At 47.9% G+C, this 24,179-nt stretch overlaps 3 protein-coding genes across 3 annotated transcripts; all 3 read right to left on the bottom strand.

Annotated features, from left to right (window-relative positions):
- Positions 1 to 966: 966 nt before the first annotated feature.
- On the bottom strand, positions 967 to 1,740 carry PtA15_10A168 (uncharacterized protein; the record flags this gene model as incomplete). The annotated part of the gene is made up of 3 exons (XM_053160317.1): positions 967 to 1,477; positions 1,563 to 1,641; positions 1,701 to 1,740. The coding sequence occupies 3 exons, from the start codon at positions 1,738 to 1,740 to the stop codon at positions 967 to 969; spliced, it is 630 nt and encodes a 209-aa protein (XP_053024304.1).
- A 13,109-nt stretch (positions 1,741 to 14,849) lies between these two features.
- Positions 14,850 to 16,102, bottom strand: PtA15_10A169 (uncharacterized protein; the record flags this gene model as incomplete). Its single annotated transcript, XM_053160318.1, has 3 exons — positions 14,850 to 14,946; positions 15,076 to 15,141; positions 15,243 to 16,102. 3 exons carry the CDS (start codon positions 16,100 to 16,102, stop codon positions 14,850 to 14,852), a joined length of 1,023 nt encoding a protein of 340 aa, XP_053024305.1.
- A 2,658-nt stretch (positions 16,103 to 18,760) lies between these two features.
- Positions 18,761 to 21,650, bottom strand: PtA15_10A170 (uncharacterized protein; the record flags this gene model as incomplete). Its single annotated transcript, XM_053160320.1, has 6 exons — positions 18,761 to 19,494; positions 19,580 to 20,046; positions 20,123 to 20,245; positions 20,340 to 20,996; positions 21,081 to 21,205; positions 21,303 to 21,650. 6 exons carry the CDS (start codon positions 21,648 to 21,650, stop codon positions 18,761 to 18,763), a joined length of 2,454 nt encoding a protein of 817 aa, XP_053024306.1.
- Between the last annotated feature and the right edge of the window lie 2,529 nt (positions 21,651 to 24,179).

Below are 24,179 nucleotides of genomic sequence, written 5' to 3' on the forward strand. Positions count from 1 at the left end.
CAGCTAGTGGACGCTTCATCAAACATCCTGCAGGAAGTTCTTTTAACTTTATTGAATGAGATTTTTTTCATTTGTTGGAAGAATCAATCTTCTCCCTCAACCACCTTATAAATCATCCAAAGCTTTGAGGGTTTCATTGCAAAATTGGCTAATTTTTCTTGCGTCTCATCTGCTTCGTGTCTTACCTGCTGTCACATACTCACACTCAACCAAGCCATTTCACTTATTCCACGGCCAAAAAAAGCAAAGACTTGCTCTCATTTGTTTTATTGAGTCAAATTCATCAAGCATGATGCAAGAAGAGACACAGAAAAAGCAAAACATCCAATTACTTATAACCGCAGTCAGGTAACTGGATGCAATGCAGGAAAAATAATTTACACGGGTCGAGAGATGGTGGAAATAGCACGCGCGGAAGGCCAAAAAAAAATGAAAGTAAAGATGCACAAATGGGATAAAGATGCGAAGAAGTTCTCCCTCCTCGTACCAAAAAAGTATCAAGGGACAAGCTCCATTGGATTCCCCATGAACTCAAGGAAATGGCACATTTTTGATGGAGTCATTCGACCAACTGCCATATCAAACTGATCTGATTGCACGAATTTCCACGTACCAAGGCTCAGGAAATCAAATTTTTCTCTGCTCTCACTCACAAAGTTTTCTTTCTCACTCAAGAATCTTACGCGCACAGGGTTTTGATTACAAACATCATAGGTATTTTTTTGGGTTTAGTAGTATGTTTTGTGGAAGGAAAAAGAAGACATGGTCGATAGATGGCTAAATATGGATTCAAGGTAGGTTTCACAATCATCATCATTTAGCTAATCGAGAAGTCGCGCGTGATAAAAATAGAAATGATACACTTTGTCCGTACAGGCGGGGTGGGTTTAGAAGGAAAAAGGGGCTAATCCTATGATAGAAAGACCTTGGTCTCCGGTGATGAAGCGTGTTGGATTCCGTAATTCATCAATGACCACCGTAGCCGCCGTACTTTGGCGGAGTGTAGGCGGGGGGCGAGTACTTTGGGCCGTCTGCGTATTTGGGCTCCTGGGGCTTGGGAAGTGGAACTGGCGGGGCGGGCTTTGGGGCATCATACTTGGGATAGTCGGGCTTGGCTGGTGGTGGTGATGGTGGTGGGGTTTTTGGTTGCTCGTACTTCGGTTCTTCCTTCTTGGGGGGCTGATTGTACTTCGGCGGCTCGTACTTCGGCTCTTCCTTCTTCGGGGGCTGCTCGTATTTCGGAGGCTGGTAAACCGGAGGCTGATTATACTTCGGAGGCTGGTAAACTGGAGGCTGTTTGTACTTCGGAGGGTCGTAAGCCGGTGGCTGTGGGGGCTTCGGAGGGTTGTAAACCGGTGGCTGTGGGTACTTCGGCTCTTCCTTCTTCGGGGGCGTGTACTTCGGCTCAGCGGGCTTATAGGGTGCGTAGCCATAGTGTTCCTTGGGCGGGATGACATCTCGCTTGGACGATGCCGATCTAAAATAAAAACGGTGTAATGGGCGGTTCAGGGCCAGACCATGGATGGGAAATCCAACTAAATATATATAATTATTCCACTGACACTGAACCCAAATGGAGCGCAGAGGCTTGGAGAGCTGCAGAAGCCCATGAGAAGACCAGAAAAGCAATGCGATCAGATACTATAAAATTCGTGCAAGTAAAAGACACGGGGCGATGCAGATCAATTGATAAGGCTCACCCAACACGCAAGCCAAGATCGCGTATCTTAACTTGAACATTCTGATCTAATTTAGGACCTAGCAGGTTGGGAAAATTTGGAAAGCTGGAGGTGTTTTTGTGGATAAGAAGCCTTGTTGGGATTCTGATGAACTGATGGCGGATGGAAGGTGCCTGGAGAAATCAACACGGTCAGAAGAGCTGGTCTTTAAATATCCGAAAAAATAGCCGGGAAACCAGCTTACATACGGCCTGCCCTTGAAGCCTCCTCGTCTAGCACCGAGGTACGCGTATGTGCACAGCGGTGGAAGGACCGATTCTAAGAGGATTAAGGTAGTATTACAAATCCAAGGCTCTGTCACCAAACAAGTATCTGCCCCCAGCACCTAGAATCCTGCTGTAATTTGCGAACTATTCATGTGGAGCTAACAAACTCGGATGACTGATGCCAGGCCAAATTTTCTCTCAAAGAAACGCTAGACTTCGTCGAAAGAATGTTGACGCTTGGTTAAGTCATCAACATTTCTCGCAACGCAATGTCAAATCCGAATTGCACCTTTGTCTCACTGCATATGGGCTTTTCTTTGCGCACCAGATTATAGATGGTCATGTGCAACTTATTATGTCTTCGTATATCATCCGGCAAGAACGATGATTCGATGTACAAAGCTCGGTAAATTGAACAAGGCAAGCACCAGAACTTGGTTCTCTGATGTTCATCTCGTTGGTTTTTCGCTTCGAAATTCAACCGCGTCAGGTAGATATACAACCCTGAACAAACAAAGCTGTTTATGTGTTGGCGAGAGTCGGAGTATGAGTGGGGAGATTCTAATTCTTTACATCATTGCAGCCTTGGCTAGCCTTGGAGGCTCATAGACGGTTCCAGTCACTTCGCTTGACTGACTGCGGAGATGAGTAATGATTCGATCGGTGATGAACAGCCGCGTCGGCTTCTTACAAATCACTTTGCAGGGCAAAAGCGAACATATCGACCAAATTAGTAAAGTAGACTAGTGGGGCCCGTCGGCCGATTTCAAAGGAACTCGCGACCCGCGACTCCATTGGACTGGTCATTGAGGTCTTGGCACGCCTATGTCAAGGCAAGGGCAACCAAGAGAACCATCAGCTGTGAACCCAACTTCGACGGCTAGGAAATGGGGACAAGCACTCGGGACTTTGAGGCAAACAAATCACACCATGTGCGGCCATCATGACACTGGACAGCACTGAAACTCCTGAGCGAAAATAAAATCATCTTGAGCTTATGTGATTGCTTCGGCTAGCTCGCCGACGCTGGGAACATGTCCGAGTGCGGACCATGCTGTTGCGGTGGAGGCCACCGGGATTCATTATGTATGTACCCAGCTTTCGCTTCGAGTCCTATTCAGCAGAGCCAATCCGTGCTGAAAGGATAAAATCCATACAGACCCTGGACTACGCCTTATGTCAGGAAAACATACAATCTACAACATAGAACTGCGGAGGGAATTGCTGGTGGTGACCACCGCCACGCGCGAGTTCATCGACGAGCCAACCCTCAACCTCTCAGTGTGAGGGAGGGCCCACCAGTTTTAGGACACCGCGTCTCGTAGAGGGACTGCTCTCAGTACATCGAGCGTCTTTAAAAATCGGGCGACTTGTTACAAGCTTTCAGCTAGCTTAACACAGATGTCAGATGTTCCCCCTGGTGGAAGGCTCGCTGCCTATGTTCCTTGCGCTTTCGCTTTGCTTATTTAATTTCCTTTTAGCTTCATATTTTCGGAGATAAGCCCTTTAAGGGTTTCCTGATGGTCTTATCTTCCTAGGCAAGCCCGGCAAAAAATCATCTCAGGTTTAAGCCCTGAGACGGTCAGTGTAGTCGTAGAGCATGAGTGGAACCCTGCTGAGATGGTGGGAGGGCAATTGTTCTCGCGCGTCTGTGCTCTTTCAAATTCACAGGTCCTCATGGGAGAGGTGTTTTGCCTTTGAGACAGCTTTTTTAGAGCATTCGCATTCGTCGGGTTAAGTTGACGATTTTGGGCAACGTAACCCGAGCGGCAATCGCATCACCAGGAAAAATCAGTAGTCACTAGATGACAACTGACATGACACCTGCTCCAGCTGGCTATCCAGCCTCTAGTGCAATTTTCACAAGCTGATCCTCAGCTTTGTCCCAGGCCCAGCTGCTGCTCAGCCTTGGCCCAGGCCCAGCTGCTGCTCAGCCTTGGCCCAGGCCCAGCTGCTGCTCAGCCTTGGCCCAGGCCCAGCTGCTGCTCAGCCTTGGCCCAGGCCCAGCTGCTGCTCAGCCTTGGCCCAGGCCCAGCTGCTGCTCAGCCTTGGCCCAGGCCCAGCTGCTGCTCAGCCTTGGCCCAGGCCCAGCTGCTGCTCAGCCTTTGCCTGAGCAAGAACGGGCATTGATAAATGCACACCCGTCCCCCGGGGGCACGCCCACGCCCACCCCCTTTGAAAAGCTTTATCAAGGGCGTGCGAGGGCGTGCACGCCCCCACATAGGCGTGACAAGCGTGCACCGTGCCTGCTCGCCGAGAGCCCCTCGGTGGGCAGGTGCATGTACATACATATACCTGCTCGCCGAGAGCCCCTCGGCGGGTAGGTGTATGTATCCCTGCTCGCCGAGAAGGATAACTCTCGGCGAGCAAGTATACAAACACCTGCCCGCCAAGCCTGCTCACCTAGAGCCCCTCGGCGGGCAGGTACAGATCCCACCTCGCCGAGAGCCTTGCCTGCTCGCGAGAAGGATAACTCTCGGCGAGCAGGGCATGTATACCTGCTCACCGAGAGCCCCTCGGCGGGCAGGTGCATGTATACCTGCTCGCCGAGAGAAATTATCGGCGAGCAGGCATACAGATCCCACCTCGCCGAGAGCCTCTTGGCGAGAAGGTATACATATACCTGCCCACCAAGCCTGCTCACCGAGAGCCCCTCGGCGGGCAGGTGCATTTATACCTGCTCGCCGAGAGGAATCCTCGGCGAGCAGGCATACAGATCCCACCTCGCCGAGGGCCTCTCGGGAGCAGGTATACTTGAACCTGCCCGCCGAGGGGCTCTTGGCGAGCAGGCTCGCCGGGAAAGTGTTTGTATACCTGCTCGCCGAGAGTTATCCTTCTCGGCGAGCAGGCAAGGCTCTCGGCGAGCGGGGATATGTATGCCTGCTCGCCGAGAGGTGTATGCCTGCTCGCCATGGATTTCTCTCGGCGAGCAGGTATACATGCACCTCCCGCCGAGCCCGCTCGCCAAGAGCCCCTCGTCGGGCAGGTGCAAGTATACCTGCTCGCCGAGAGGCTCTTGGCGAGGTGGGATATGTATGCCTGCTCGCCGAGGAGGTATAAATGCACCTGCCCGCCGAGGGGCTCTCGGTGAGCAGGCTCGGCGGGCAGGTGTATGTATACCTGCTCGCCGAGAGGCTCTCGGCGAGGTGGGATCTGTATGCCTGCTCGCCGAGGATTTCTCTCGGCGAGCAGGTATACATGCACCTGCCCGCCGAGGGGCTCTCGGTGAGCAGGTATACATGCACCTGCTCGCCGAGAGTTATCCTTCTCGGCGAGCAGGGATACATACACCTACCCGCCGAGGGGGGCGGGCAGGTGTTTGTATACCTGCTCGCCGAGAGTTATTCTTCTCGGCGAGCAGGCAAGGCTCTCGGCGAGCAGGTGCATGTATACCTGCTCTCCGAGAGGCTCTCGGCGAGGTGGGATCTGTACCTGCCCGCCGAGGGGCTCTCGGCGAGCAGGTATACTTGCACCTGCCCGCCAAGGGGCTCCCAACGAGCCATGGTGCACGCCCGTGAACGCCCATGTGGGGGCGTGCACGCCCTCGCACGCCCATACAGCGGCGTGCATGCCCTTCGACTCGCACACCCTTGATAAAGGGCGTGCGGTCCACCTGACCGGTCCGCATATTCCCCCCTTGAAGGATTGTTCCCGCGCGCGCGGGAGACATCCTTCAAGGGTGTGTTATGTACACCCAACCAGCGCCACACGCCCTTTTCAAAGGGCGTGGGCGAGGGTGTGCCCCCGGGGGACGGGTGTGCGTTTATCAACACCCGTTCTTGCTCAAGCAAAGGCTGAGCAGTGGCTTTTCCTGTGCCAAGACTGAGGGGCAGCTGGGCCTGGGCCAAGGCTGAGCAGCAGCTGTGCCTGGGACAAAGCTGAGGAGCAGCTTGTGAAAAATGCAAGCTAGAGGCTTCAGCTGTGCCAAAATGGGCACTGAGCTGTGTGCCAGCCAGCCCTTAACTAGCAGATGGAGTAGCTTTGGAGCTGAAACCAGAGCTGTGTTATGTCAGTTGTCATCAACTGACTACTTTTTTTTCCTGGTGCATCGGTCCGGGCCAACCCCGGGTCAACAAGCCTCAGGTTTGATTTCAGGCTAAGGTCAGCTAAATTTAGCAAGCCTTAACCTGAAATCTAGCCTCAGGCTAGGGCGGTCTGCGACTCATTTCAGCGCACTTTAGCCTGAAACTGACCAAACAAATGTGTTTGCCCACTTGAAGGCAACCTTGTCAGCTAACCTGCCCACAAACCTGGGCTTATTTAACCCAAAAACTTAGCAAACAAATGTGAATGCTCTTAATGTGTATTTTTGCCCTGAAATTGCATAGCTTGAAGTTTCAAAATGCTAGTAGGCGGTTTTTCTGGGAGGTTCCGTACTAGTGTCAGCCTTAGAGTCAGTGTAGCTGACCTAAAGTCTGCCTTTTCTACCTTTTTACATATGAATTGCCTCATATATTTTCCCTCTTAAGAGATATCCTTGTTTTGACTTCATATTCTGTTTCCCCATGCAATTTCAACCCTCGTTACAACTTACCATTTCTTTGTAACTCTACTCCTTCCCTGAGTTCTTGAGGTGCAACGCACATGCGCAGTTGTGACGTGTAAGCGCTACCAGGCGTGCCAAAACCACATGTACATATGTAATTACATAAGCAAACTGTGAAATTTTTTGAATTCAGGATCCCCCTTGCCTGAGGCGGATCTACAGACTTCAGCACACCAGAACCACACCCCAGATAACCCAGGATCACCACCAAGAAGATTACCACACTCCCAGTATACCTACCGTCACAGGCACCTAGGATATTGACAGTAAGTAAACTCTTTCACTGAACCTTGCTTATCCAGAGTGAAACTCTGTTGCTCTTGATTGCCTCTTCATTTCTTTAACTCTTTCAATCATCAAAGATCAAAAGGTTGTCTCTGATTAAGACCTATAAAATCAGAGCAGAGTAGTAACCCTACTTCTGAATCCCACCAACGTTTCCTTGGTGTGAGTGGATGCTGTTTGAAGAAATTACAACCAGAGGCGAAGCAAGGCGGAGTGGAAAGGGGAAAAGTTGGCTTAGCCAAGAACAGACGAAGTCTGAAAATAGGACCAGATAACTCACTTGAAGGGGCTTAAGTGCCTTTGTAGATAAGACAGAGTGCGGGCTCAAGTGCGCACAAGGGATCAAGATGGTCAGGACTGATGATTTTCTTTGCTTCTAGTCTAAGGTGTTTTAAATAGACTAGATACAAAGTGTTTGACTTGTGGGTGCGAGTTATTCAAGCATAATGAATAAGAAAAAAGTCAAACAGAATCAAGGAGACATGAAACATGTGTAATGACATAAAAAAAAGGAAATGGTTAGGAGAGCTGAAACAAGTGAAATTCCAACACTGTTGCACTCTCTTGGCCTTGCACAGCTGGCATCCAACTTTTTCAGGTTGAGAATAGCCCAGATCAATAATTAAAAGACTTCAAGTCTAGGCCTGATCTTCTCTTTTTCTCTATTTCTTTCTCTCCTTCTGTTTGTATTTCTTTATCACAAGAAATCCAACCAGATTGCCCCCTTTTTCTTGTGTCCTGTAGTCACATAAGAGACTCAGGTTCACAACTAGCCACTCAACTATGGAGGGTGCGAAATAAAGAGAAATTATGTATTACACTGAGAGATGAATATGTTACTGTATAGAGTCTAGCAGAGTCCATTCCAACCCACACCAGGAAAAAGATATAGTCACTTGATGGCAAGTGACATGATGCAGCTTTGGTTTATGCTCCAGAGCTACTCCAGCGCTGCTCCAAGTCTGCTCCACCAGCGCTTGTAGAGCTTGCAGGACTGCACCAGAGCACTCAATGTGGCACATTCATCTGATCCTAAATTTTTCCCAGGAACAGCTGATGCTCATCAAAAGCTGAGAAGTAGGCATTGACTGAGCCTGGGCCATAGCTGAGCATTGGCTGAGCATTAGTTATTCCAAGCCTGATACAAAGTCCAGTTTCAACTGGACCAAGAATATTCCAAATCTGAACATCAGCTTAGCTGTGAGCCTGAGTCTCTATGGTGACAACAGGACACAAGAAATGGGGGGGCAATATTTGGATTTCTTTGGATAAAGAAAATACAAATATAAGAGAGGAAGAGAAAGAGAGAGAGAGACTGAGCAGAATCAAGATTTGCAGATATTCAAAGTTATTCAGGTGGGAATGCACATCCACTGGCAATGCTACCTCTTCAGAAGAGTGCTGCCAAGCTGTGCTAGAGAGTGCTACAGCCTCCTCTCACCAAAGAAACGTGGAGGGTCTCTGGATTAGATAAGTTTAATCCAGCCACAATTTTTTAGCTTCCTTCTGGATAGTCAAGGTTCTTTAAAGGGAAACCTGTCACTGCAAAAAAAACTGTGTCAACTGTGAGCAGTTGACATGTGGTAACTCTGAGGAAGCTTGTGGTGTTACACCAGCCTTACTCAAGGTTTGACTCAACCCAAGCTTCAATGCACAGTCACTGGGCACCTTGCACAGTGACTGTGCCAACAAAGGCACTTGCGCATCCAGGTGGAGTTACAATGGCAGCTTGACTCGAGTATCCTGCGTGTCAACTGCAAGCAGTTGACCAAGTTTTTTTTGCAGTGTGTGTGGTTTGTTTCTTGCAAAAACCACAGAAAAAGAATGCAGATATGAAGGGACAGCCCTGTGATCAAGAAGAGGCAAAGGCCAGCAGATATGGAGGGACAGCCCTGTGATCAAGATGAGGCAAAGGCCAGCAGAAAAGAGCAGATCAAGCAAGAAACAGAGTTGTACCTCTGAGATAAACAAGTTTCAGTGAAAGAAGTTACTTACTGTCAATATCCTAGGCACCTGTGACGGTAGGTATACTGTGAGTGTTGTAAACTCTTTGGTGGTGATCCTGGGGTTATCTGGGGTGTGGTCCTGGTGTGCTGAAGTCTGTAGATACGCCTCAGGCAAGGGGGATCCTGACTACAAAAATTTTCACAGTTTGCTTATGTAATTTACATATGTACATGTGGTTTGGCGCGCCTGGTAGCGCTGACACGTCACAACTGTGCATGCGCGCCACAACTCAGTAACTCAGGGAAGGAGTATAAATACAAAGAATTGGTAAGTTGTAACTAGGGTTAAAATTGCATGAGCAAACAGAATATGAAGTCTAAACAAGGTTATCTTGCAAGATAAAAAGGATATGAAGTAATTCATATGTACAAAGTAGAAAAAGGCAGACTTTAGGTCAGATGAGATGACTCTAAGGCTGAAATTAGCCAAAAATGGTCCCAAGCTGAGAATAATCTTGTAAAAGGCTTGTGCAGAGCTGAGGATCAGCTGGGACAATACTGTTCCAAAGATCAAAACCAGCTGGGCCAAGAATTCTCAAAAGCTGAGCATCAGCTGAGCCAATCATGGTCCAAAGCTGAGCATTAGCTGAGCCAAGGCTTTCCTAAAGCTGAGAATCAGGTGTTTTAAGACTATTCAAAATATTAGTATCACCTGATCCAAGGCTGGTCCACAGCTGAGCATCAGCTGAGCCAAGGCTGGTCCACAGCTGAGCATCAGCTGAGCCAATGCTGGTCCACAGATGAGCATTGGCTGGGCCAAGATTGATCCAAAGCTGAAAATCAGCTCAGCCAATACTGGTCCAAAGCTTAGCATTTGCTGGGCCAATGATAGTCCTAATCTGAGTCTAAGCTGAGAAATGACTGCACTAAAGCTGAGAATCAGCTGGGCCACGACTGGTTTTCAAAGCTGAGCATGAGCTGGGCACCAAAGCTGATCATGAGCTGGGAGCTAAAGCTGAGTAACAGCTGACCAGAAAGGAGGATTACTGGTGCCCAGCCAAAACTGAGGATCTCCTGTTGAAGTTCTGAGAGGTACGTAGGTGGGGGAGACATGTGGTTAGATGGTGGGTAGATGGTGGGTAGCCCGCTGGAGCTGGCATGATGTCACTTGCCATCAAGTGATTATTTTTTTCCTGGTGCCAGATCCTTGTTCTGATCCTCAACCACAAACCCAATGAAGGGATTTCACAAGAAGACCGCAGCACAAATAGGGCACAGAGATGAGCCTTTGGGCTTGAGAGAGGACGGTGAGGGGGATAGTGCTCACCGGATCGGCTCGGATAGTGGGCGCGGAAAAAACAGAGGAAGAACCGATGAGAGTTGATTGCAGGTTGTAGGCTATGTATATATAGACTACATACAGGGAATCAACTTGTGGGCAACATGACAATGGATATGCAAAAAAGGTGATGGAATCAGATGGAACTCAAGGAGAGATTGGTGACAGTCAAGGTATCACAAGCAGAGCGAGTGCGCACAAGGAAACACAGTAGTTGGAAAGCTAATTGGGCTAATCTAGACAGGGATCAAAGTCACATGGCTAGTGAGACAGGAAGCATGACCAATCTAAAAGGAAACATCAGGTGTGACAGGCATAAGGTGATATGAGAATGACAACCAAGAGCTCTGGGGAGACAATGAGGCAGAAGGAAGAGATAGGAATCCAACACCCAAGCTGCCACCAAGTATCCAACCTCAAAGTTTATCTCAAAATCCCCCCCCCAGAAAAGCTATCTATTTTATATATTCAGAGCTCATTGTCCAAACTGTAAATGAGGTCAGCCAAAACAGTGCCTATTCTCCTCTCCCAACTGCCTCAGCCTAGGAAAGACGGAGCTCCACAATAGCCATCCTGCGTCTAGGGATCTCAAGAGAGGCCATCCCTGTAGGGTCAGTGCCCTTGGTGCGCTTGGCCTTCAAATGGGTTTGCAGTCCTTGCAATGCAAACAAATCCTTGGATTGTCAATTTTTGAAGCAGCAGAGAGTATTGGCTTCACACTATACCACTCAAGTAACTTGGATATATTGTACCCAACAAATAGAATTGGGCTCAGACAATCCTCTGATGGGTTATGCACTTGAGCTGGACCTGGGCCACCCCCACTGCACTTTGGTAACCCACAATATGGTGTGCATTGGTGGTGGGGGCTGCTCTCTGGGTTCCCCAAACTCTGTGTGCAAAGCAAGCCTATGAAAGTCCTTGTCAGGAGGGACTTGCACCCTATCACCCCTTTTTGTGGGGGCTAGATTCTAAATTTGGGTGGAAGGAATTTTCAGATGTGTTTAATTCCTTGCTTACAAAATTTCCTCAAAATTCAATTTGCTGAGGTTGAAGACTGCCTTGTGCCTGTCCAACCTATAGAATCTGAGATATCTGAAGGTATTCCTTCCATTCCAAATAAAAGAATCAAATCCACCCAAAATATGGATTTTGCACCAGGAAGGTCTGTGCTCACCAACTTGGTTTCCACAGTTGGCTCTCCACCAGAACATAGAGGGAATCACTGGCAATATAAAAAATTGTACTATTTTCTTCAGCATCTTCTGATGAAAGTGAGCTAACAATATAGGAGCAGGTGTGGTAGGTGAGCTGTAGAAAATTGAACAAACTACCTTCAAAATTCATTCTTGGTGTGCGAGTTTGGGGAGCTAAGGGGTAAGTACCTCCTGATGGAGGCTTGCTTTGCAAGTTCACCCCCAAAGTATTGAGGGACTTTGTCAAGTTTGTACTTCCCTAGTCCGGCAGAAAGCTTCCCTCTCTCCCGGCTAGGTAAGCTATTTCCATTTCTTCTCATTCTCCTAGTTTTTCTAGTTATACTCACTAGAAAGAGCTTCCCTCTCTCCCGGCTAGATACCTGGAATACAGCCCCTACATTGGTACTAGAAAAGTTTCATAGGCTTTTGCCTTGTCCATCGTGCCCCTCTATGAAAATCAGTGAAGGACTCAAATCCTGACACCAGGAAAAATAATAATCACTTGATGACAAGTGACATCATGCCAGCTCCAGAGGGCTACCCACCATCTACCCACCCTCTAACCACATCTCCCCCCCATCTAATTACCTCCCAGAACTTCCACAAGAGATCCTCAGTTTTAGCTGGGCACCACAAATCCTCATTTCTGGTCAGCTGATACTCAGCTTTGGCTCCCAGCTCATGCTCAGCTTTGGTGCCAATCTCATGCTCAGCTTTGGTGTCCAGCTCATGCTCAGCTTTGAACCATTCCTGGACCAGCTGATTCTCAGCTTTAGTCCAGTCATGGCTCAGCTTGGACTCAGATTAGGACTATCATTGGCCCAGCCAATGCTCACCTTTGGACTAGTATTGGCTCAGCTGATTTTCAGCTTTGGATAAACCTTAGCCCAGCCAATGCTCAGCTTCTGACCACTTTTGTAACGGCTGATGCTCATCTGTGGACCAGCCTTGGCTCAGCTGATACTCAGCTGTGGAACAGCCTTGGCTCAGGTGATACTCATCTTTTGAATAGTCTTAAAACACCTGATTCTCAGCTTTGGAACAGCCTTGGCTCACCCAATGCTCAGCTTTGGACCAGTATTGGCTCAGCTGATTCTCAGCTTTTGAAAATTCTTGGCCCAGCTGGTTTTAATCTTTGGAACAGTATTTTCCCAGGCGCTGATCCTCAGCTCTGCACAAGCCTTTTCCAATATGATGCTCAGCTTGGGACCATTTTTAGCTAAGCTGATGCTCATATTTGGAATATTCTTTGTCCAGATTACACTTGACTTTGTGTTGAAATTTAACTTTAAGGCCACACAAGTTCAACACAAAAGATGAGCCTAGTGGCTCAAGAAAGGGTACAGTGAGGGTGAAAAGTTCACCGTATGTGATTCAGGGTGGCGCGGAAAAAATAGAAGAGCTAGAACCAATGAAGGTAATTGCTTGTTTGTATGCTGGGTTCAAGTAGAATAACAACAGGCGGCCAACATGTGGCTGGAAGAGAAAATAAAAGGAAGGTGACTATGAGACAAGTTACAAGTATTCTATCTCAGAGACTATGTTTGATACACGTATGACAAAATGTTATCTACTACTCACGGTTCTTAGACTACATGGTGTGATAGCTTCTGTACTAACAGTGATTCTGAAAATGCTTGAGAATGATATGAAACAATGTTATAGAGGTGTAAGTAAGAGAAAATAGCAAAATTCCAACACTTTGTATCAGGCTTGGAATAGCCAATGCTCAGATGTGGCCCAGGCTCAGCCAATGCTCAGCTTTGGACCAGGCTCAGTCAATGCCTACTGCTCAGTTTTTGATGAGCATCAGCTGTTCCTGGGAAAAATTTAGGATCAGCTGACTGTGCCAGATTGAGTGCTCTGGTGCAGTCCTGCAAGCTCTACAAGTGCTGGTGGAGCAGAGTTGGAGAAGCTCTGGAGAAGCTCCGGAGCAGAAACCAAAGCTGCATCATGTCACTTGCCATGTAGTGACTATATTTTTTTCCTGGTGTGAGTCCTTACATTAGTATCATCATTTTTTTCATTCATCTTGATTATTGTTATCAATGACATTCAACTCACTTGGTCTTAGGTGTGCCTCCACCACTTCTGTGTCCTCAGTGTGTTTGTCTCACTCATCACAGCCTCTGTGCTGCTTCAGGTGTGCCTCCACCGCTTTTGTGTCCTCGGCGTGTTTTTCTCACTCATCACAGCCTCCGTGCTGCTTCAGGTATCTTCCTTGTTTCCCATTAGGCAGGGTATCCATGTGAGGGAAGGGTGATGTGGGGCTGTTGGCGCGCTCCATTTGGGACACCATACTAGAGATGGCCATTTTGCACCCGCTGGCGGGTACCCGCCACCTTTCAGAAGGCAACTGCGTGCACTTGCAGGTACCCATGGCGGTGTGGGATGTTCAATCCTAGTAAAAATTTAAGGAATTCACTCCACAGCAGCCCTGGGTACCTGCCAGGGCACACAGTTGCATCCTGAAAGGTGGCGGGTACCCGCCAGCGGGTGCAAAATGGCCATCTCTACACCATACAGAGGGTGGCAACCTGTTGCATCAATGCTGTCACATTTCCAGGTGAGCACTGCTCTTCCGCTGGCCACAATATGGACAGCAATTCCATGGCTCTTTGGGATTTGGGGCAGCTGTGTGGTGCACATCCAGTGGCACCTGTGGGACATGGTGCCAAGAGGACTTCTGGGGCTTCTCCAGGATGGCGGCAGGGAAGTGGCATCCAAATGATGTTTTAATCCTTGCCAAGTGCCCGCCTGTGTACCTGCCTGAATTTCTACCTAGACTGGAAACCTGTGTCTAGTACCACTAGTGGCATGCTCTAAAAATACAAGCTTAGAATGGGTGAATTTGGAAAATGGCTAATTTGCCCCTAAATGATATCCTTGGATGCTCAACTACTGGCTTCTAGAAGATTCAGTAATTGGCATCATGCTTGCTGACACTGACAGTTTTCTAACCAAATTTTCAGGATTATCTCTGGGATTCTTTTGCTTTCATAGTGGTGAAATATTGATGATTCATTGCATTGATTGCAATATTGCCAAACATGCTATGAAACATTGATTTATTGTTGATAGGTGGCCATTTTTTATAGATATTACTCAACTTTTCATCAGCCTTCCAAGGACCTCACCTCAATCCATGGAGACTCAAAATAAACCTCAACTAATGATGATTGAAGTTTTTTTATGTAATCAAGGCCACTGATTAATAATCATACATGGAGATGAAATCAATGTATGTAGATTCCAAGAGACTGATTTATTGTGAGTTGTATTTGAACCAGTACAGCCAGAGTCAACCCAAAAGAAGCTCAAACCTCACTCAGTTTCTAACATCAAGTCTCAAGACCCAGATCCCCTATTATTTGTGCTGTTTTGAATTGAAAAAATAGGCAAATAAATCAATAAAAATTTCCATAACTATATCTGTAATAAATGTCAAATCTGTATGAAAAAATAATGAATAAAAAAATAAAAATAAAAAACTATATATCAAGCTGAATGAAACTTCAATTCATTTTAGACTCAAAATTTTGCTAGATAATTAATTAATAGCTTCTCTGATACACGCTGGCGGATGCTACTACTAGACATCTCTTTTGTTTGTACAGTTTCCAGAATGTTTGTGTCGTGTCAGAAGATCGGTTCTTGTAAAGTTTTGCCCGCATTCGCATTGATAAGGGCTATGAAAGAGCACGTTGAAAGTTTTTGAAGTCCGTTTGCATGTTGAGTTTTGCCAAGGGCCAACTGTCAGGATTTGCATGGATACACCGTCTTGAGAAACTGTCACTGGATTGATAGATAAAGCTCACCGTACTCCGGTGTGTGACCGCTCATGTCGGGTCAAGTCATTCCGGCGATAGAATAGGGCCATACAGCTAGAAGAAAAAAATGGGATCATGAGAGGCAAAAGAGTCAGCCATCATATTCGGAGTATACGAAGTACTAGCCAGTGAAGTGGAAGAGGAAGCAGCCGTACTAGGTGCACTGGAACCGTCTTTCATCTTTGTGTATTGCGGATATGTGTTGGGTTAGATTGAAATTTCTCGTAAATGATTTGCCGCACCCCCATACTGGACAAAAGTAACGAGTTCCTGATGCTGTTTCTGTGGGTTGGATTTTTAATCTTGGTGAAATTTCCGGCAAATCTTGGGTTGTTTTGCCTCCCGGTTCCGAGCAACCGACCTGAGATTCCCTAAGCTTGGAAATTTGACGGGGAAAGTTGGGATGTGGTTGAATGCTGATTGATTCAGAAGTTTTTCCGACTTCAAGCTGTGGCCTTTGGCATTGAATTATGTTATCCGAATGGGTGTAGCGTTTGGTACGGTGATCTGGCACGGGCTTGTCTTCTAGAAGACAAGGATTTTCACTTTGCTTGTTGTGGTAAGACCTGGAGAATTGCATGTTCGGTTGATTGCATGAATCACTTGCAGATATTCTTTCCGGTTGAACTTGCACCTCTTGTCTATATCCTTTATTATCCTTGAGGTCCACGTAGGTATCCTGCCGACTCGTCGAAGCTTGATACAGAGTGCCGCAGCTGCGCCTTTCCGAGTGATTGATACTTGGAGGCATAGAGGAACATCCTACATTGTCAATCGGACCGGATGGCAATAGTTCTCCCTTTGGAGATAGGAGATAGCTTGAAGAAGATTTACTCTGAGGAGTGGAAGAAGAGGCCAGAGAGTAAAATGAGAGGTCACTATGCAGTCGAGTTGAACAGCCCGTGTGATGCGTGACGTTCCGGTTGGAATGATCTCGAAAATATTGAAGTACCTCCGGGTCATCAAACTGAGCAACAGCTATGCGCAGAGGAGGTAAATTTGGTCGATTGATCATGTTTTCCTTTTACAAGGAGTGGCGATTCAGTGTCGACTGGGATAGCTTTGGACCAAACGTCAGCCCCGGGGTGAAGCAGAGGATAATGCGCCCAAGGTTGAAGTAGAAGCTTCAACAGCTTGCGATGCGATGACGGGGCAATCGAATGGGAAGGTAGAAATTAGCCGCATACATATATTCCATAAAAGTCCTTTGCAGGATTTTTCGGCAGTAAACTATTATAGCTGATAATTGGTGCGATAGAAACTGCAGTAGATCCCAAATGTGAAGGCGGAAAAAAAATCAAGCCAGGGTGTGGAAATGCAAGTTTCTTGCGACTGAACTTGGTAGTGCGAAACGTCGGGGGAAAAAACTCTGCGCAAAAGCTACTTTCAAAGAAGGATAAGAACTTGACTCTGGCTTAAAGACCTTGCCACCAGGAGACGTGTTTATGATGGATGTTAGTATGTGTGAACTCCCAAAATTGGGCAGCAAGCAGGAAGAGCCTGTGCAAAGTTCAAGCGCATGTTCTGAATGATTTGAAAGTATTTATTCCACGCAGAGCTTCTCTCAAGTTCCTGGTCAAGCCGCCGAGGGCTCATCAGACCTGGGGTATCATCCGGGTCGGACAGGTTGCTGAATGGTTTCGAGATTCTCCAGGCGCCAACTATCTAGCCGCTTCATCACATGTAGACTATGATGGGAGGAGAGAGTTTCTCTCGAACGCGTCCCGTCAACGGTCCGTGAGGATGTTGTAATAGAGAAGCCTCATAATACACATGTATGGAAACAGAGAGATGGTTTGATCTGACAGAATGCTTGACGAGGCAGCAACGCGCCACGCTGGTATAGTCCCCGAAGCTAATGTGAAATATGCACATATAGTTCTAGTAGTAATTCTCTAGAAGATGTGTTTCGGTCGTCAGTGGCACAACATGTCATTCGGGCAGGTCCAGGGTACGTATCATCGTATTAGCCTATGCCGCCTGCGCGCACCCAATGACTCCCAATGACCGAGACACTGCTTTCACTTTCCTTCAACAAGATTGGACCATTGCGCCTCTAGCGGCAAATTTGTCGGCCCACGCCACCACGGCAGGGCAGATGCAAGCCCCTGAAGGACGCGCGTGATTCGGGGAAGTTCATCCAGAATGCAGGGATTGGAGACCGGGAAGTCAAAGTGTCAAGTGAGACCCAGGTGCTCCCTAGAGGGGGTCGCTCTGCGCCCAGGAAGTTAAATTCGAGGGCAAACTGAGTCTGAGCCTCTCAAACTCCTGGGAGAACCAGGGGAACCCCGCGTCCGAAGGACTTTCCCCTCCCTAGGGACTACTTGTTACAGGTGCTCCCAGGTGTGACTACTGTGAGCACAATTGGCAGCCCAAGGGTTGAAGGGGAGGTGATGTAAATATGTAACTAGAATCCCCTCAATCATTGTGCCCTCGTCATTGAATAGGACAATGTCTCACCATATGTTTATGGACTATTCTGCTGGATTACAGAACCTCAACCCACTAACTTCATGTCATTAGGCTTGGTCATCAGATAACGTTTCGCAGTTGGTGCTTCGAATCCTTGTGAGTTTGCGGACGGACTCGAATGTTCAAAACACCCAGTCCTTGCCGACATGTATGAGCACATCCCTTGGACATTTTGACACATACAACAGCCTCGTGTTTTCAAGATTTGTTGCATGTACTGCGGCCGAGATATGTATTTACATGACTCCCGGGTGGAGGGAAGGGAATGGAGGACTTTCCGTCAATCTGGAAACCTCTTCCAGATCCAGATTCAGGCCCAGATTTCCGGTGGGTCCACGGGGGAGCCCCACCAGAAATGTGGAATCTGGGACTACATGGAGGACTTCCCGTCGATCTGGGAACCCAGATTTTTCCAGATTTTGCGGGGAAATCTGGGCTCAATCTTCCCAAATCCTAGATCTTCCCAGATTTCCCTGCGAAATCTGGGAAAATCTGGGTTTCCAGATCGGCGGGAAGTCCTCCCATATCTGCATGTGGAAGGACTTCCAGATCGACGACTAGTGGAGGACTTCCCGTCACTTTTGAACAGATCTGGAATTTCAGATTTCGCAGGGAAATCTGGAATCTGGAACTCTGGATCACTTCGGGGATCTTCGGGGACCCAGATTTCCCTGCGAAATTTGATATCTGGTGGCTCAGATCTGACTTTCCAGATCGACGGGAAGTCCTCCAGTGTAGAATTAGATGTAGATAGAAATTACAGGATGGCACAAATATTTGCCAGCCATGAAAAATATTGTGCCACATTTAATGGGTTACACCGCGGGTCAAAGTCGACCGAAACAAGCAAACCTGGGAAGTTTTAGAGGCTCCTTAATTCTACATGTGTGGTGTTAAGAAAATTCGAGGATGGTGGGAATTAGATCAAACAGTGATTGTCCGTGACTGTTGGACTTGCAAAAAGAACATTGTATTGCATGCCTAAACACAGTGTGCCGAGTTTTTATTTCTTGAACATTATATTGTCAGGCTTCTTTTTTTGTAGATAGCTAGTCAGATTATGGAAAAATCAATATCCAAAAAAAAAGGAAAACAGATCAATTGAAGGCAAAGAAAAACATAATGAAGTAAGAGTGAAAATTTCCAAGCCTATGAAGGGAACATGTTTGATAGGAGGAAAATGGTGAGCATGGCTTATTGATTAATCCTCGTCGGATGATTCAGATTCGGCCTCCATCAACATTTGCAACAATTTCCCCCCGACTTCCCTTAACTTCAGACAATGATTCCTTCGATGCTCATCCTCCTTGTCATTATCGGGAAGGGGGTGGACAGGTTTGAGAGCTTTGGATTGCACAGATTTGAACCATTTGAGGAGCGATTCTTCAGAGATAATCTCCAAATTGTAGAATGCTTGTAAACATTTCGAGAAGAACTTGACCGATTCTTGAGATTGAGAGCTAGTAAAGTTCTTTTCAAGGCAACAGAAAGATTGTAAGTCGAGCAAGATTTCCACCATTTCAACTAATTCTTCTTCTTCTTCTTCCTCTGTCCGGCGATTGTTACCATGGCTGGCAGTATTCATCATGTTCTTAATCAATTGGATCCATTTATTTAACTTCGATAGATCGTGTTGCGCCAGTGTGAGAACGCGAGCAAAGACGATTTTGCGAACTTGCGATTGAGGTACGTTAGAAGCCATTCTGAGGGTTTTGAGCTCGATTGTTGCGTTTTCGACGGTGTGGTCTTCCTCGAATGCGCGTTCTAACGAGCGAACACATTCGACAACGAAGTCTTGGGTAGAGCCGACTTCTCCGATGGATTCGATATTTTGAATGTTCGCTGATCGAGAAGAGGATGCATTTGACGAGAGTGATGAAAGGGATGTGGTAGATGAGTTTGGCGACTCCAAATCTTGGTTCTGGTATGTGGCACCTGTGTCCAAGAGATTTATTTTCCGCCAATATTATCAGTATCAGATCTCAGGGGAAAGTTTGCGAGTTTCAGGGAGTAGGCTGACCTAATCGAGCAAACTTCAAGTTCCTTATGTCTATATTCCCCAGCTCATCATCGCTGTCCTCGCTCGCGTTGCCATTGAGCGTACCTATCTGACTGGATGAGTCCTCGGTTTGCGGCCAAACGACCCCAACCGACCCTGGCCCCTCCAGCTTATCCGATCCAGTAGGCCCTGAGAGACTAACATTGACGCCTGTGAGCACAATACCTTCTCCAATAACTACACCACTTCCTAGCAAGCATCCCCCTTCAATCACACAGTCTGCTTTAATCGTTACATTTGAGCCGATAATCGAGTTTTTGATTTTTGTGTTGGATCCAATCGTAACGCGATCGAAGATGTATGAGTCTTCAACCTGAGAGCGGTCTCCAATTAGAGAAGATGATCCAATGTATGACTGTCGGATTTCAGCTCGATGAGAGATGGTACAGCTTGGCGCCAGACAAGTCGAGTTGCCAATCTTAGATTCACTAATAAACACCTCCAAATAGTTCAATCAACGTGTTGGAAGCTATGTTATTAATTAAAACCAAATCAACCACTTACGGAGCAAGATCGACGTCTTTCCCAATGTAAATCATTCCTCGACGCTGAGAAAAGACAGGATGGCCTTCCAAACGAGTCTGATCCAAAACAAATGGCTGGGACCGACGTGCTATGATACCGCGTCTAAGGCCAAACCGGAATGTTTAAGAAGAGGGAAAATGGTTTGCACTTCGGGATAGAAAGCACAAAAAAAGGAGTTGTAAAATATCTGACCTACGCGGCTCGATCGTATGTTTTGACGTCACCAACTAAAGTTGCCCATTTTGCACCTGATCCCAAGTTTTCAGATTCCTTGACGACCTCACAAAGTATGGTTTTTCCAAGCAAGTCGCTGGTCAAGATTCCATGTACGAAATCTGGACGGACGAGTTGATAGTCAAAGTTTTCGGTAAACAGTTGGGGTACTTCTACCGAGCATAGGTCGATCCCCACCGACTCCAGATCGGACCTCATCAGAAGATCTTTGGGTTCATGAAACAGCTCTGGCGGAATTTGAATTCGTTTAGGACGTGGGAATTTGTGCGGTTCGGTGTGAAAATAGAGTAATCGAGAGGTCGGATCGAGAAGATGGATGGCTGTTGAATTTGATGAACCCATTCTGCTAGTTCGCGACTCCATAATTCCAGAGAGACATGGTAATCCACCATCCTCCTTCCGGCGGACAGTAAATCTCTGGGCAGCCTTGGCAAGATCAAGGTTTCCGATATAGCCACACCTCGCCAAGATGAAGGTGCCTATATCCGTGCCACTTCCAGTCTTTGTTTTCAAGAGTGCCCTTGAATCAACTTCTCTCAAGACATCCCCAGGTGTGAATGAAGTGGTAGGAATAATCGTAACGACCATCGAGGAGTCCGGGTTAAGATACGAGGTAGTTCTGATTAATCACAGGAGCGTCTTCCGTTAGTGGGACTTCCCAAGCAGAAAAATGTATCCCTGAGGTTAAAAAAAGGAGACTTACGAGAGATACGATCGGACCATATCCGTTCCATCTCGAATAAACAAAAAGACTTGTTGAACGCCACCTAGAGCCAAAGAATCGAGCGTCCACGACAACAAGGGGGTACCTAATAGCGGTAGGAGACACTGTTTTATTTGGTTTCCACAGAGAGACAAATAAATCACTCCGTCAGCGCTATCTTCAGCCATTCCGCATGAATTTGAAAGTAGAAAAGATACGGACCCAAGGCAAACTTTCACCCGTTTTACTACCCCTACTCTCATCATCTTCGTCGTCGTTTGCTTGTCTTGCCAAGGGTCCCCATGAGTCTTGGGCACCGAATGGGTCCACTAATAAGACAGACTGTAGGACCTGCTCGTCTTTCAAGTCGGCTTGAAGGTGGGCCGAATTTTGTTTCTGCTTGGGTGGCATGGTTGTACTTGGCGGTGTTTTCTGGAGCGACGAAAACAGAGAACGAGGTGGCTGAGGATCACTGCGGGCCCCGCGATCGGCATGGTCAGTGGTCAGGCCCTGGACTGTCACAGAGCTGTGACAGCCGGACGGCATCTCCTTGAGTTCCCATGCCCACATTTTGCACAATCACAATTTTAACTACATAAGCCAACACTCGTGGTGAGCGGGTCTGGGCGGCAGCCCAGTCTCACCAAAGAGGCTTATGGATTGGCGCACCAAGTTCGCGTGAGCCAGACGTTATATTGAAGCCATTTATCAGACTTCCTCCTCTGGCTTCTACACCACTCATTGTCATTATTTCTTGTTTTGTTTTTCTGATAGTCCACCATCCTCTTGATTTTTCCATATTTTTTTTATTGTTGCATTTCCACCCCATCATTTTTGAAACTTGAGGACAAGAAAATTTGAATTTCCGTTAAGGTCTGTTCTGTGGAGAGGAAGATGGGGTCTGGGTTCTGGGGTTCTGGGGGTTCTGGATCCAAGATGGTAGATTGCAGGATGAGGAAGAGGCTTGGATCTCCAGCCTCTCGAACCTTGAGTATGGTCCGTGACATGTACGTGTAGTCTATGTACATGTGAGTCTGCGCTGCGGAGCCCGCACTACGGCTCATAACATTATCCCCCCTTTAATGCCCAAGCCGCCCCCTTTTCTGGTTGGTCAATGAGAAAAAAAAAATCCTCCTCTTTTGGCTCTGCATTCTGTCCCCGGGCAGCATTAAAAAACCCAGTGGGAAAAAGCTTGCCCTCTCACTTTCTTCTCCGCGTCCTCCGATGCCTGGCCGCCGCCTCCGGAAATTTTGAGTTAAACTCCGCCAATAGGTCTCCGCTGTTCTTCAAGTTTGCCTCCGGCTCCCAAGAATTTTCCGCCGGTCCAAATCCGCGCCAGCTGACAAGGTATTGAGTCGTCCGCCCTCTCCGCCGGCTGTCCAGTATTCCGTCAACCTCCCACTCATCTCCGCCGTTGACTGTTACTGGCTCCGGGGTCCGCCGCTGTCGGTGGGCGATCTCGTCGGGCTTGTGTTTGCGGAGTACTGACACGTGGAAAACTGGGTGGACTCCCTGCATGGAAAGCGGAAGGGTCAGTTTGTAAGCGGAGGTTGAAATTCTGCTAGCTATTGGGAATGGTCCAAGCCAGCGGTGTTCCAATTTGGGGCTGGGGTGTGTTGTCGAGATATTGCACCCATCTAGCCAAACCTCGTCTCCACTGTTCCATTCCGGTGTTTTCCGCACTCCGCGGTCAAACTGGCTTTTCATGACCTCCTGCGCCCCTTCTAGACAGTGCTTCAGTTTGTCCTGTACCTCCGCAAGCTGGCGGAGTCGCTCTGCCACCGCCGGTGCACACTGTCCCGCCAATAGAATTCCGCTGTACAATGGGTTGAAACCGTAATTTGCCTTGAATGGTGACACCCCTGTTGACGTGTGATCGTTGTTGTTGTAAGCAAATTCCGCCGTTGCCAGGAGCGGAGCCCAATTGCCCTGTTGATAGCTCACAAAATGGCGGAGATATTGCTCCACCGCTTTGTTTGCAATTTCCGACTGTCCGTCTGTCCTTGGATGGTACGCCGTAGATGGTTGGAGGCGGATGCCTAATCTGTTGTCCAATTCCCGGGTGATTTGGGATACAAAAATGCTCCCTCGGTCGGAAACAATAGTCTTTGGAGTGCCGTGGAGTTTCCAAACGTGCTCCGCCATCAGGTCCGCTAACTGCTCCGCATTCATGGACTTCCTGCAGGGGATAAAGTGTGCCATCTTTGTCAGACGGTCAACAACAGTCAGTATATTGCTGTTGTGGGAGCGGGATTCAGGTAGGTCTGTGATGAGGTCATAGCTGATGTCCGTCCACGGCCCCGCCGGAATTGGCAGCGGCTCCAGTGTCCCAAATGGCTGTTGCGTCGAGGCTTTAACTCTTTGACAAGAATCACATCCATCCACGTATTGGTTGACGAACTTCTTCTGGCCGTTCCACACAAAACTCCGTCGGACCAGGGCAAGGGTGCGGGATTGGCCTGGGTGGCCCGCCGCTTTGGTGTCATGTTGGCTCTTCAGGATCTCGGTCCGCAGTGCTGGGTCCGCCGGTACCACTATCCGCCCTTTGTTGTACAAGATGCCATCAGTCTCCGTGTATCTGTTCCGGTTACCTGTGGGGGTTTTCAAGGATTCTATCCATCCGGTCAGTTGGGCATTGAGTGGGGTCAATTCTCTGATTCTTGCAATGATCTCCGCATCAGCCATTGCCAGTTCATTTTCCGCTCCGTGCTCCGCGTCTATCCCCAGTACGTCTACCTCAAACCAGTGCTCCGCCTCCGCCAAGTCAATTGATTCGTCCTCGAACCAGGATTCAAACTCCAATATCTCCGCAAAAGTCCGCTCCGTGATGTTATTGGGCTTCAGCAGCTGTCCAAAGGTCAGTTTTTCACCAGGGGCGGGGGCTAGGTCCGGTCTTCTTGATAGGGCATCGGGTTTGGTGGCTTGGTGGCCCGGGCGGAAGATGATTTCAAAATCAAAGCAACCCATGGTCTCCGCCCACCGCGCCTGTCTCCAAGTGAGCTCCTTGGTGGTCATGAAGCTTTCTAGGTTCCGGTGGTCCGTGTAAACAATGGCGGTCAGGCAGTGCGGGTTTCCTTCCAGGTACTGCCGCCACTCTTT

The sequence above is a fragment of the Puccinia triticina genome, chromosome 10A (genome assembly GCF_026914185.1).
Source record: "Puccinia triticina chromosome 10A, complete sequence".
Classification (NCBI taxonomy): Eukaryota; Fungi; Basidiomycota; class Pucciniomycetes; order Pucciniales; family Pucciniaceae; genus Puccinia; species Puccinia triticina.